The sequence below is a fragment of the Chanodichthys erythropterus genome, chromosome 21 (genome assembly GCF_024489055.1).
Source record: "Chanodichthys erythropterus isolate Z2021 chromosome 21, ASM2448905v1, whole genome shotgun sequence".
NCBI classification, from domain to species: Eukaryota; Metazoa; Chordata; class Actinopteri; order Cypriniformes; family Xenocyprididae; genus Chanodichthys; species Chanodichthys erythropterus.
Window position 1 is genome coordinate 25,027,751 of NC_090241.1, and position 14,345 is coordinate 25,042,095.

The following is a 14,345-nucleotide window of genomic DNA, read 5'->3' on the forward strand; positions in this document are numbered from 1 at the left end:
TAGCTCACAGGGTGTTTTAAATCTTAAGTAGAATGTAAAATTAAAAAAATCTCAAAAAAAACGCAGAGAAATTACTAATTAAACAAAATGACTAAGAGCCAATGATTTCTGTACAGAATAGTTCATGTTTATTCACACCGTTCTATTCATTTCTAAAAGTCATGCTCAACCTTCATTAAATATTTATGGTGGGTAAGGTAGTTCTTGTTTCAGTGATAAAATAGATAGTATATGATAAAATCAATGAGAGGGAAAAAATTAAAAACAATTCATGTTGTTGGATATGCTATTGTCCATAGGAAAGATCTGAATGTCGGAACAAACAAGAATTGGTTGAGGGAAAAAAAATCCTGGAGAACTTAAGCCAGTCTCCAGAACTGACAATAAGAGATCTTTTGAACTACTAAGCCTTGTTGGAAAAATATTTTCACTATACTAGTCAGCCCATGAAAAGGAGAGGTTTTTTTTTCGGTGCACAAAAGGTTTTTTAGACAGTGGAGTACCTTAAATTGATGCAGTGTGGCTGGTTCAATATTTGTTTGAAGGGTTGTCTACATACATCAAGGTCAAACTATTCAGGCTAGTGTGATTACTTTTTATACCCTACTGTACTTCTAACTGATGTTCTAATTTAACAATCCATCCAATCACATTGGGAAGCCTATGAGATGTCCAAATGCACGGCTTCAGACTCATTTTAGGTCACGGGCCAGATTAGATTAAACGTCACCTTATGCTGGGCGATTTTTATTTGATAAACCTTGATGTACCCATGGAGAGCATAAATACATGGCCTTATGCAACTATTACATTTCAAGAGCAACATTCACATGATTAAATACACATACAAAATTGATAAATGGAAATATTTATTACCCCATGACAACTATAACATTGAACACAAATGAAAGAGCTTGTCTGACCTGCTGTAGCAAAAAAAAAAAAAAAAGAAAGAAAAAGAATACGAATCATACCAGTATAATAAATGAATGTGAACCTTTTTAGCATGATTTAATTTAAATGTTTAAATGTTTAAATCATCCCACGGGCCAGAATGATTTCTTCTGTATTCTTATCTGTGCTTAACACTGCTGCCTAAAAGCCTATGAGAGGTCTTCAAAACCTAAAGAACGTCAGATCAGGATTCAGGATTTTACTATGCAGCTATAAAAGTACAATTGATCAAATATTCAGATATGCACAATCCTGAAACATGAGTGACACCCCTCTTAAGAGCTGTCTGTCATGGTTTCTGCAGTATCCTAACTCCATGTACAGCACTAATGCCCTAAACATCAAAGAAAGCTGAGCTCATCTCAGGTCATTCCTGGCTTCTTAGAACCAAAAAAGCCTTTCTTTTATATGTGTGCAGCGTGTACGTGAGTGTGGGAGGGATGGCAGGACAACTTCCTACTAATCCAGTCCTTAAGTCACCCTCCTCTTTGCAAGCACCAGGTGATAATCTTAATCCTGCTCTTGGACAGGATGCCACGTGATAATGAGACTAAAGTGAACCCAGTATATGTTCAGACATACCTTCAAAATCAGTCTGTCAAGCTGCCAAAAGTGGGCCAAATTAGTACACAATTTTTACTCGATATTTCAATATGCTAAAACGTATTAAGAAAATATGCAGAGAGAAAAACTAATGCAAAGAGGTGTTTGGTACATATTATCAGAAAGATGAATTCCCTTCATCTCCTGTAGTGGAAATTTCATATGAAAAATGTTGCTTCATATTACCATGCTAATGTTTCATAAATGAAACCATGCTGTGCTAAGACAACCAATGTACTGTATATATTCCACTTTTTTTTTTTTCATCCAAATAAGAATATAAGACGCTATTCACAATAACTGAATAACAGATGGATGTAATTGTGCATTTTGAGTGACTATTTAGAGGGATTAGAGGGATCTGTTATGATTTCTTAGAATCTGTTATTTAAAATCTTTTTGTAATGCCAATGAAACACATGCACAAGAGTTTTCTTTTTTTTTATGTGTGGCAAGGGGGATTTTTCCACATTCAACATAAAAACGTATGGACTTACAGCTGCCAAATTTGAGTGGGCAGGCATGAGCATCCATAGGGAAATCCTCCAACTGCATGGGACACTCGGCTGATATGGTCAATCTGAAGAGAGAAACATTAAGATATGGTTATAGATCAGCACTGAGAATATGTTTTAGAGATCAGTTGCTAATATAAACATGCCTTAAATTATCATCACCATAGTGACAATCATCACTGCAACACTGATGATTCAATCAATTTTCTTATTGGAAATTGTCTTAAAGTAAGCTATAGGATTGACTAACGAGTGTATATTAATAGGAAGACTGAGCTTGCATGTGTTGAGAGCTTTTAGATGTATTTATAGAACAAGGGTGCCATCATGTGACAGAAGTAGGAATGCTGCCAAATCGGTGAAGTAAATCACTGCTAATTCTGGCTTTGCTCATAACCACACACACACACACACACACACACACACACACACACACACACACACACACACACACACACACCAAATGCATATTATAAACACATACATACAAATGTCATTTCCTATTCAATTATTCTCAGTTTTCATTCATGCATACAGTACAGTAGGATTTAAAAGACCTATTCTGAGCTGACAACGCCACCTATTGAAATATTTGAGGACTAAAAGAGTTTTTTTTTTTTTTTTTTTTTTTTTGGAAATATATCTGCTTTCAGTTCTGTCACCAACAAGTGAAGACTGATTCAGTTTCAGCCCAGTTAAATTATTAAATTATCTAATTATTAAATTACATAAACTAAAAGAAGTAGAAAGACTGACATACTATTTTATTGTAAAACATACTCCAATAATCTTTGTTTTATTTACTACAAAAATATTTTTATGTTTTAATAAAAATATTAATATTTTTATTACAATATTTTTTTTTACATTGTACATAAAATTACTATTGTTGTTGTTGTTGCTTTTCATCATTTTGTTTTTCATTTTAAGGGACATCATACATGCTTTCACTTCATAGAATAACTTCTGGTTTTGATTACATTTTTTTCAGTTTCATTTTCACTGTCAGCCAGTCTTTTAAATCTAAAGATTCTTAAATCAAGATACATTTACTTGAGATGCAAAATTACATCAAATATTAAGTCTTGTTTTATGTGAAATTGATTGAAATGAAGTGAGTTTATGATTAAAACAAATTAGAACAAATATCTGCCAGTGGGCTCAGAAAAAAATCAACTTAATTCAAAGGGAAGTTTTCATAAAATGTTTTAAAATAATTTTCTTATTTTAAGTATAAACTCAATTTTGCTCAATTTTTCAAGACTTTGTTTAACATTTGAATCTCAAGTAAATGTATCTTTATTTAAAGATGTTTAGATATCTGTACTGGAAAACAGGACAAAAATACTGAGGAAGATATTCTTTTTTTTTTTTTTTTTTGCATGCAATATTTTAATGCCATGACTTTATGAATTTTTGCGTTTGATTTAAGAGAGAGAAACCCTGCTTAACTTTTCCAAATAATATTTTAATAAATTAAGTAATAAAATAAATTTTAATACATCTAATAATTAAATTAAATTATTAAAGTACTGTAAATAATTGGCTTTAGTACAGTTACAACATAAAAGTAAATTACTTATTTTTGCATACATGTCGTCTTTACATATAAATAAAAATCACTATATTTCACACAGTATAAATAAGTCTTATGAAAATAGATAGTTGCCTTTATATTTTATGGTGTTCCCCACAAGGGGATCCTTGGTATCAAAAAGTTTGAAAACCCCTGATGTAGAGAAAGGTGCAGTGGTTCTGCAGTGGCTAAATCCACTGTCCTGTAGCCCCCTCTAGTGGAACACTTATGAAACAGTTTTTATTTTTATTTATTTATTTTTTAATGGTTTAACTGTATGATTTCCTGAAAAGATCTGTGGCCAAAGACATTGTGACTGAGATGGATTTTGCAACCGGACAACATTAATTCATCCTAACAGAGAGAGTACCCTTGAATCCGATAGCTGGATGTTATAGAGTATATAAATGATCTAGCATGACATTAGAAATATGAAATGGAAGCAGCATCACATAATTAATATCTCTCTGTCAAACAGCCAATGGTTTCAGGAATTTCCTGTTGCAAAGATGTATGTAACAAAGAAATGTTCATGCATCAAACAGACTCGTCCATGTCTTGTTGCATAAATTCTATTTAAATCGATGTCCAAAGTCTACTGCTAAAGAAAGTCATCAGCAAGGCCATTTAGCAAAGCAATTATATGAGATCAAGTCTGATCATAGCTAGCATTACCATAATGAGAACAGGATGGCTGGCTCATTATGCCACCCTGTGGCCATTAAGCCCTCCCTTAACGTCCTGGTTGGAGCCTATTCAATGCTTTGGTGTAAGCAATGCAATAAGATGTCAGCACTGACCCTCAGCTGACAGCGTAATGAAGGGCTTGATATTGCCACGGAACCGGAACTGCTTAAAACCTCCATCATCAGCAACTGAGGATGGGACCAGGGTTGAAGGGCCCGTGGTTGCATCTCTGACTGGAAGTCCTGCGAGAATGTAATTAATGGGGCGGGACACGTGAGGCGCTGTTCCTTCACTTAATCAGCACAGGGCCTTCATCTCTGACAGCTCCATGATGAATTGCTGTATTGGAAAAATCAAGGACTGTCCTCTAAACTCAACCTCCATTCGACCAGCTCACACAACTTTATCAAAACCAGCCATATGGGAGGCGAAGGGCTCGCTATGTACTTACTGAACACAGTTAGTGCTGAGGTCAGCATTGCTGGATGTGGAGACGAAATGATGTGGCACTGGGGCCTTGACAAATGGTGAGCGCTCAGAGCTTTATCCTGACGGTGAGCTTTATTTGGTCAGTGATAGCCCATTAAAGCGTATAAATTATATATCATAGAGCGTTCTATCCACCTTTTTCCTATGCCCCATGACGCTTTGTTTGAATTATGGGAGTAACTTCTGTTAAACTGTAAACAATCAGAAAAAAGGTTTGCTCTATGAATACAATAATAAGCTTTTAAAAAAAGTGGGTACAATGAAGTGACATTATTCTTCATATCCTTTAACTTTTGAACATTAAAAGGAAATTTAAAAGTGTAAAAGTATTAACAAATTACTAAAACAGACCACGAATAACCACAAAATCGTGATTATTTCCACAGAAATATTACAGACGTGTTAAATATCACTGTAGTAATATATGTCTGTATTATATAACATACGTTGCCTTAAAGGTGCCCTAGAAACAAGATGTAATATAACTCTAAGGTGTCCCTTGAACATGTCTGTGAAGTTTCAGCTCAAAATACACCGTAGATTTTTTTTAATAAATTTTTTTAACTGCCTATTTTGAGCCATAATTATATATGCACCGATTCAGTGCGCGGTCCCCTTAAATCTCCCCCCATCTCTCGACTGCCTTAACCAACATAAACAAAGTTCACACAGCTAATATAACCCTCAAAATGGATCTTTACAAAGTGTTCGTCATTCATGCCGCATACATGCATCGATTCCTGTGAGTATAGTATTTATTTGGATGTTTACATTTGATTCTGAATGAGTTTGAGGCTATGCTCCGTGGCTAACAGGCTAAAGTTAACATTACACACTGTTGGAGAGATTTATAAAGAATGAAGTTGTGTTTATGAATTATACAGTCTGCAAGTGTTTAAAAATGAAAATAGCGACGGTTCTCTTGTCTCCGTGAATACAGTAAGAAACGATGGTAACTTTAACCACATTTAACAGTACATTAGCAACATACTTAAACAAATGAGATTTAGGAGGAAACTATGGTGTTTGAGACTCACTGTATGACATTTCCATGTACTGAACTCTTGTTATTCATCTATGCCGAGGTAAATTAAATTTTTCATTCAATGGCACCTTTAAAAGCACAATATGTAATTTTTCACCACTAGAGGTCGCCTATTCAAAACAAAGGCGTAGCTTGATGATGGCGAGAGTGAGCGTCTTCACCTCACAGCCAGGGTAAAAGAATCCAATGGGACTCGGGCAGAAATCATGTTCATGGATGAGATTATTAACATTACTGTAGTATGAAGCAGAGCAGGGTGAGTGATGTTGGAGCTGAACGAGACGCTGGAGCGATTGTTAAAGAGAGACGAGCGCGACACATGCCTCGAGAGAAGCGGAACTTTTATTATGCCACAGTCGCCGCTTTCTCTTCTTCCGGTCAAGCGTATCTGTGGTAACGCAGCACTGTTTTATCATATTAGATACATTTGAGTGTGTTGAAAACGATGTTATAACATTACTCAATGTTATAACGTTCACTCTGTAGCGGTTGCTACTAGACATTTGTTGCACACTGCAGTAAGCTAGATCGATATTAGAATATCATATTAATATAATCAAGAAAACGAGATTCAAACAATAAGACTAAACGTGTTGAGCTATTATTAGTTTCTGTCTATAAATGGCTCCAAACAGTTGTACCCTTGTCTAATAAAACATGTAATATATTAAAGCATCTTTGGTGTTTCCATGGTTTCTACAAAAGTCAAACCGGAAACCGAGGGTAACGCAGGTATGATGTCATTGATAGGCGACGCACATGTCTTGGTTAAAATTGCTTATTTCTCTGGATTTAAACATTCTTGGACAAGTCAGCAAAATATATAACACTGTTCTATTTGTTTTTGAATATTTTACTCCAAAAATCTTACATATTGTGCCTTTAATCAAAAAATTGAGTGATAATAGTGATAATCTCAAAGTGCTTTCCGTCATTTTGGCTGATAACAAATACTGTTTTTACCTGCTTTAGAAACATTCCAGTAAATGCTGCTAATAGGGATTAGAATTAGAATTAAAATTACATAAAATTTAAAGCATCTGTGTGAAAACAAACCTGAAAAGAGACGTGGGGTTATGGGAGAAAAACTTTTTTCTTAGTGCATCAAAAAGATTCTTAGTGCATTCCAGTGAATTATTCATGTGATATATCGTAAATTAAATCAGGAGAGCAGACCACAAAAGCGCAGTATATGTTGTCTTTTTTTCATATTTTTACAGCAGAACACAATGAAAAAAGAAAATACTCAGGAGGAAAAGAATGCAGCGACTGAAAAGAGTTCTTGCCATAGATATTCTTGTCATACCATATCACATTAAAATACTAAGTGTTACGTTATTCTTCTGACGTCTAACAATAAAACATGAAGGGAAATTGACAGCTCATACAGTCAAACTGGCTGATAAGGATTATTTGTAGTGCAACCTTATTATTTGAAGTTCCCCAAACCGGAGTTTCCACCAATAATTCAAAATGCAGTAGGCCCCTCAGGAAAAAGGTGGATTAAAAAAAAGTGTGTATCTATAAATAATGGTGGCTGATTCTGTGCTAACACAATATTAAGATACAAACCTCAGGTGTATATAAATAATGCACAACTTAAAATACTACTTTCTTACTTACTATTTCCTTAAATATTAAAGAGATAATATTGTAATAGTTTGTGCTTTCTAATATTAGATGTACAGTATCTACCATTCAGGTTGCATATACAGTGCATGTATGTCATTGCAATATAAGGAAATTATGCTATCACTACAGGACTTTGTATTAATTTGCACATTCACAGTCAAGTAGTTGTTTGAAAAACATGGAGAATCAGATATCTGTGTCATTACAAAGTGGTATTTTTAACAGTTATTTACATAGACAAGAATATAAACAGATAATAATTTATTAATAGATATTAACACATTTAAAGGTGAAAAAGAGGATTTTTTCGTCGACTGAGAAACCAAAGACTGTTACTGAGTTTTTGAAATGAGCGCATGCCTAAGAACAACCCCTCTCCTTCAAAGGAACGCCTCCCAAAACTCGTAAACACTCGTATTGGAACACAAGTGTTTACCACCGGCATTCGCTGTGTTGTGTTAGTGGATTCATTATGTCGGACTCACCGCAGGTAACTCATAATCTGCAGTTGTTACTCCTGTCTCCTGACAAAAACATCACATGTGGCGTCTGTGGAGTGTGGAAAGTTACTGGAGTGCGCAGTCGCGCTCGTCTCTCACAAGGAACGTCATGGCAGTGATTGACAAGCCAGAGGGCCAATCCGCGCATGTCTCTCACAAGGAACGTCACGGCAGTGATTGACAAGCCAGAGGGCCAATCCCCGCACGTCTCTCACAAGGAATGTCATGTCAGTGATTGACAAGCCAGAGGGCCAATCGTTTACGCGATGATCGCGTAAACGATTGGCTAATGTTTTTAAGGCCCTACCTCCTGCACAGATGATGTGTATTAATATTATTCCTTTCAGTGCACCAAATAAATAGTCTTTTATCAGTTAGTAAAGACAGTTTCAAGTAATATTGCAAAAATGTATAAAACAAAATATCCTCTTTAGCACCTTTAAGATCGCTTACTGAAAAACTCATATTGGTCAACCATTAATCTGAATAGTGAAGCAGATGTGTCCCCCTTAACGTTTATGTTGATTATGACACTGTGGTTTTTATTTATAAAAATAAAAATTAAAACCCTGTTGTTTTATTATCATATTTTAAAATGTTTTTTTTTTTTTTTTTTTTTATACTTGCAATTTTTACAATACATGTTTGCCTACTGCACCATTTTTCTCAACATCAAACTCAAGCTAAGCAGTTATTTTCAAAACATGGCAGATCCTTCAGAAGATTTGACAGTTTCTAGAACATCTCCCTTTTGTTCGGTCTCATAACCTCCTTTTTAACTCTAATAAAAGCCTGTAGACTGCATTCCACTTTTAGAATGTGGGTGGTGAAACTGTTTTGCCCTGCTTTTCATGGCAGCTAAGGTGCTCCTTTCCATCTCAGCAAGAAAAAAAAAACAACCTTACTGCTGATCACTTTTCCGGAAACAATGTGTGCATTAGTGAGTGGTAAAAAGCCCTTTTAATGGTTTGCACTGTTAGGAAATGCAACACTGGGCAGAGTTTATTGTAGGCAAGCTACAATAGCTCCACCATTGATTTCTAAATGACATGCTCCAAGTCATTTCCTCTCAGAGTCATTAATGTTTGATTGATGGTCTCATTCAATCTACAGTCTAAAAAGCAGCTCTATCTAAGGCTTTATCAATTGAATAATTTTGTAATATGTATTTGGTCTCACAATATACATCACAATAAAACCGAAACAGCAAAGCTTCGCAAATGAGAAAGGAATGTGTTTTGTGTAAATTAAATGATCCATGTTCTTTGCCTTTTTAATTTATTTTATATTACTTTAGCCCTACTACATGAAATCTAATTGTTACCACTATGGAAAACTCTGCAAATCCCGCATTGCATTTGAATTTGGGTTAATAAAAGATAATAACTCATTATATAATGGATCATCATAACTGTAACCTCGGAGAATAAAAATTACTAATACATAACCACCACAATCTAAACACTATTACGATTGTGCGCCTCAAAATTCAGCACTTAAACAAGCAGGTTGTACTATAGAGAAGATTTAGTATTGATGCCATTTCGAGAACAACAATAGCAGCTTTTATACAGCACTAACACAGCAGTGCACAGCACTTGGCAGTAGATTGTTGCTGATGATAGCTTGGAGAGCAGAAACTGTGTGTATGTGATTGTAAGTGTGTGCATGTGTGTGTGTGTGTTCTCTCGCTGTACCCTGGTACTGCGAGTAATGGAGCAGACAGTCTGTGAAGAACAACTCAACAACAGGGGCATAAAACATACAGCAAAATCTCTTCTGTTTTCTCTTTTTCCTTTGTTTCTGTCTCTCATTTTGTCTCACCCCCCGCTTACTTTCTTTTCTCTGGAACACCCTTAGGTTGAAAAACCCTTGGATGACTGGTCTAAGGCATAAAAAAAAATAAAAAAATAGATACAGTAGATACATTTTCTAAAGAAAATGTATGTGAAGTTTCAACAAATTTTGAATCTGCCTCTATGTTATTGCACGGTCCACAAGTAGAGCCTTTGGGGCATCAGCACACTAACCAAAGTCAAAAGATTTTTTTTAAATTGTGAATCTTACTGGCTAACATAAATGAGGTTTAGTCAAAAGTGCAAGAATGTAATTAGTCTTGTTTGCTTCTGTAATGATAGACTGAAAATTACAATACAATCTTTTTTTTTTTTTTTTTTTAAGATTTTGCAGTGTACCGCATTCCATAATTTTCCAGCAAAAGTGTTTATGAATTAATTGCTGTTTTCTACGGAGCCCCATACATGACATGCAGGGAAAAAATAGTAGGCTAAATCATGCACACAATTTATTATTTAGTTCCCTCGTTTTATAAATCATGTGCAAACTGCGCATGATTTAGCAAATTGAGCAACGAAATAGTAAATCGTGTGCAGGATTTAGTAAATCGAGGTAACAAAATAGTAAATTGTGCGCACAATTTAGTAAATCAAGGGAACGAATTAGTAAATCGTATGCAAAATACTTTTTTTTTTCATCTTGCATGTCATGAGTGGGACTCATAGTCGTAGTCGTACAGTATACTCGTAGTTTACGGTATAATTATAATAGCTGTATAATTTTCAGCTTTTTTGTAAAGAAAAGCTTAAATTATTATTTTTTATTTAAAAAAATAATTAGTTTAAAAAAGGGAATATAATATGTTTAATAATAAATATGAATTAATGCATCAAAAAGTAGTAATTATTTAAATTATAAATATAATTTTTTTTTTAAAAAATGAAAAAAAAAAAATATATAAATTTGTATTTTTGTGTGTTAGGGCTTGTAAAAATGCCGGCAGGGCATAAATAAACAAACAAACACACAAACATTACTGCTGAACCCTGCCTAGGGGCCTGAAAGACCCTACATATGGCCTCAGGATATGAGGTACCAAATCAAAAGAGCCCACATTAAAAGATTCTATGATATTCTGAACCTGAGAGATGATGCTTCTGATCCCTTTTCAATGTAAGGCTATGTGAATTCTTTGCCTGTTGGTAAAATCACTGTGATTGTGACACTGTGTAGTATCATTTAAGTCTATAGCATAATAAGAGCAAGAAGAATTTTGTCTGTGAAATATAAAGAGAATAAATAAGCATGAGGAACCACTAATAAAAACAACAAAGAAAAAAGTGTGTCCTCTTGTGAGAAGATGAAAAAGTACAGAGAAAAAGCTTTAGCAGGGGGCAAGCTGAACATTCCCACTGAGATAGTACGATGTGGAACATGAGATGCTGAGTACAGCGGGAGCCGAGCTCATGTGTGCTTAACACATCTGTCACATGGCAGAGGGTTCAGCAGTGCAAAACAAGGGTGAGGAGGCCATGAATGAGTTGAAGGTTAAATGTATGGCTGCACTACCCATAACTAATCTAATCCATCCGTGCAGACAGCAGTTCATATTGTGAAATGACAAGGCATTGTAGCTTAAACTGGTACCTCATGGTGTACAGCAATGTTCCATCATCCTTTAGTCTCAGAAGCTTGTTGGGCGTAGTCATGTTGTGAGCAATGGATTTTTTGCCATTAAGGAAAAAGGTGTCAGGTGTCCAGATGTTGCTGGCCAGCAGGTTATTCAGAGGTAGCATCTCCATTGGCCCTTTGAAACACAAACGCTCATCTTTCCAGCTTTGACGGAAAAACACATCAATGGTGTATTCCTGTTCAAAGGAAAATGTTCATTTAGTGTGCAGCAGAAGGCAGGGTCGTCGTGAGGGACCCCAGGCCCTGTGATGAGGAGGAGGGGCCCACTAAGGCCTCCCCATAAACTTTTTCTCTAGGGGCCCATGAATTACAGCGACGACCTTGCCTGAAGGCAAAATCAAATGTGCCACATGACTGAATATAAAAATTAACAATAGTTTCATTCATCAGATCATACTGTGACCTACCTAAGATACTGCATGCAGAATTTCAGGAAATGTTGCAGAGGTGAAGTAATGTTACAGATGGAGTCAGGATTTAATGAAGGGGGTCTTGATGAAGAGTGATCTCAGTTGGGAATTTCCAGCTGTAGAGGTGAATGAATGGTGTTTCATCATGAAAAAAAGAATATGGTTTAAATACTTACCATCTCAGTATCTGACACTGGCCCAAAGCTGGTGACAAATATGTTGGTCTTAATTTCAGTCACTTTCTCTGTAAAGTCACAAAAAGGTGATTTATTAGATTAAGTTTAGTTTTGGATGTTATATATTTATCCTATAATTGAAATTCTGCATATATATATATATATATATATATATATATAGAGAGAGAGAGAGAGAGAGAGAGAGAGAGAATTTCTAATAAAGTATAAATGGTAACACTTTACAATAAGGTTTCATTTGTTAACATTAGTTAATGTATTAACAAACATGAACTAACCATGAGCAAATACAGTAAAAAAAATTTTACTGTATTTGTTAATCTTTGTTAACATTAAAGTTAATAAAAATACAGCAGCTCATTGTTTGTTCAAGTTAGTTAACAGCGCATTAACTAATGTTAACAAATACATCTCTTGATTATAATAATGTATTTGTTAATGTTGAAATTAACATTAACAAAGATTAACAAATGCTGTAGAAGCGTTGTTGATTATTAGTTCATGTTAACTAATGTAGTTAACTAATGAACCTTATTGAAGTGTTACCATATAAATATATATATATATAAATAAATATATATATATATATATATATATATATATATATATATATATATATATATATATATATATATATATATATATATATATAAGTAAATAGTGTGTGTGTGTGTCTGTCTGTGTATACACACACATACATACATATATAGTCAATAAATGTATAGAATTTTTATATTATATAAAATTTATGCAGAATTTCCATTAAAGTATGCATTGATTCACCCACAATATTTCTGTTTGTTGCATTCATTTTAAATGAAAAGCAATTAATTTCAGGCTCATGACTGCACTTTCCTTCTCAAAGCACTAAATCCATCATTTGTCAATTGACATCATGTTGCTGCTGCTACAGTTACGAGATGTGCTACCTTGAACTCCCTCACATGGAAACAAAGCAGCCTTATTCTCTTTCTCTGCCATAATGGCATGCTTTCGACCTCTGAGAACAATGAACCTGCACCTTTTGAAAAGAACGATAGCTTTCAAGGTCAGCAGCAACATTCATATCCCTTCTCTATCCCACCCCCTCTCTCTCTCTCTCTCTCTCTCTCTCTCCATCTCTCTGTCTCTTGCAAGAACACTGTAATTGCAAGTGCCGGGAAATAGTGGCCGTTTGATTTTCACAGAGGACCAGGCAATTTCAGTGATCTCTTCTGCTCTGTGCAAACATCTCCTGTATGAAAACACAGATTCTTTTTTGTAGTTTTTTTTATGTACTTTTCTTCACAGTTAATGGATTGAATAGAAGCAGCATCTCTCCCTCTCTCTCTCTTTTTTTTTTTTGAAAGTCCTTCATGCTGCTGGTCACGATGGAATGTGCAGGCGTTCTCTCTGTTTTTCAAAAACCATCTGCCTTTATCTGAAGACATCTATTCACAATAACTACCGGAGGTCAATGCCAGACATAAATTGCCCTAATATACAAAGAAAAAAAAAAACACCTCTCACTAAATCACAATCTTGCTACAGATTGTTTTTTTTTTTTTAAATGAAAATGGTATCTAGGCAGAGTTTACCTCCAAGCCCAGGTCGCAGTCTGTTATCGTAGCCATCCAGCAATCCATCCAGGATTCGTGTAAATACTGTGATGTTATCATTGAGCTCTGACTCTTTAGGAGTCCCTGTAGTAGACTGGGAAAGGCTGATGCACAAGACCCCACAGATAATTAATAACTACATGTATTAGTTCCCATACATTAGGTGACCACACTGATAAAATGGTCTGGAAAATGTGCATTCTTAAGATACGTATCAATAGACATACATGTATACATTAATTGACCCCTGCAATTAACTAGAAAATAATATGAAGTCAATGAGAAATAGAAAGTTACATTAAACATGTAATCTACCTCAGATGGCAGGTGAAAGTTATGAACAAAACACCGACCCACAGACTTCTCATTTTGGTGCTGCAGTGTGGTCCATATCCCATACCTGCAAAGAGTCCAGCATATGGAGTCATTCATACAAGCATGGTAATCTGACCATTCTCCATGAAACTGAATTATTCATTAATTTAAAATAAATTAAGAAGGTAAGATATAAATAGATGTGCATACAAAATCCCTAAAATAGGATGATCAGTAAACTTAAAAACAATAAATATAATTAACCAAAAGTGTTGAACAAACAAAAATTGGGATAGGTAAATTGGGACACTTTTTCATTATTTATTTTAATAAAAATC

General features: G+C 34.8%; 2 protein-coding genes across 2 annotated transcripts in view; one reads left to right on the forward strand and one right to left on the reverse strand.

Moving 5' to 3' along the window:
• The window catches only part of gabra5 (gamma-aminobutyric acid type A receptor subunit alpha5), a 34,743-nt gene that overhangs the window by 19,600 nt on the left and 798 nt on the right, over positions 1–14,345 (reverse strand). The window contains exons 3-7 of the mRNA XM_067374831.1: positions 14,008–14,092; positions 13,672–13,796; positions 12,077–12,144; positions 11,446–11,666; positions 2,055–2,137 (exon numbers count right to left, since the gene is read on the reverse strand). Coding sequence (XP_067230932.1) covers positions 2,055–2,137; positions 11,446–11,666; positions 12,077–12,144; positions 13,672–13,796; positions 14,008–14,090 — 580 coding nt within the window. The 5' untranslated portion in view covers positions 14,091–14,092. The remainder of the gene's footprint in view (positions 1–2,054; positions 2,138–11,445; positions 11,667–12,076; positions 12,145–13,671; positions 13,797–14,007; positions 14,093–14,345) is intronic.
• gabrb3 (gamma-aminobutyric acid type A receptor subunit beta3) overlaps positions 1–14,345 on the forward strand; it is an 83,209-nt gene that overhangs the window by 9,400 nt on the left and 59,464 nt on the right. The window lies entirely within an intron of this gene.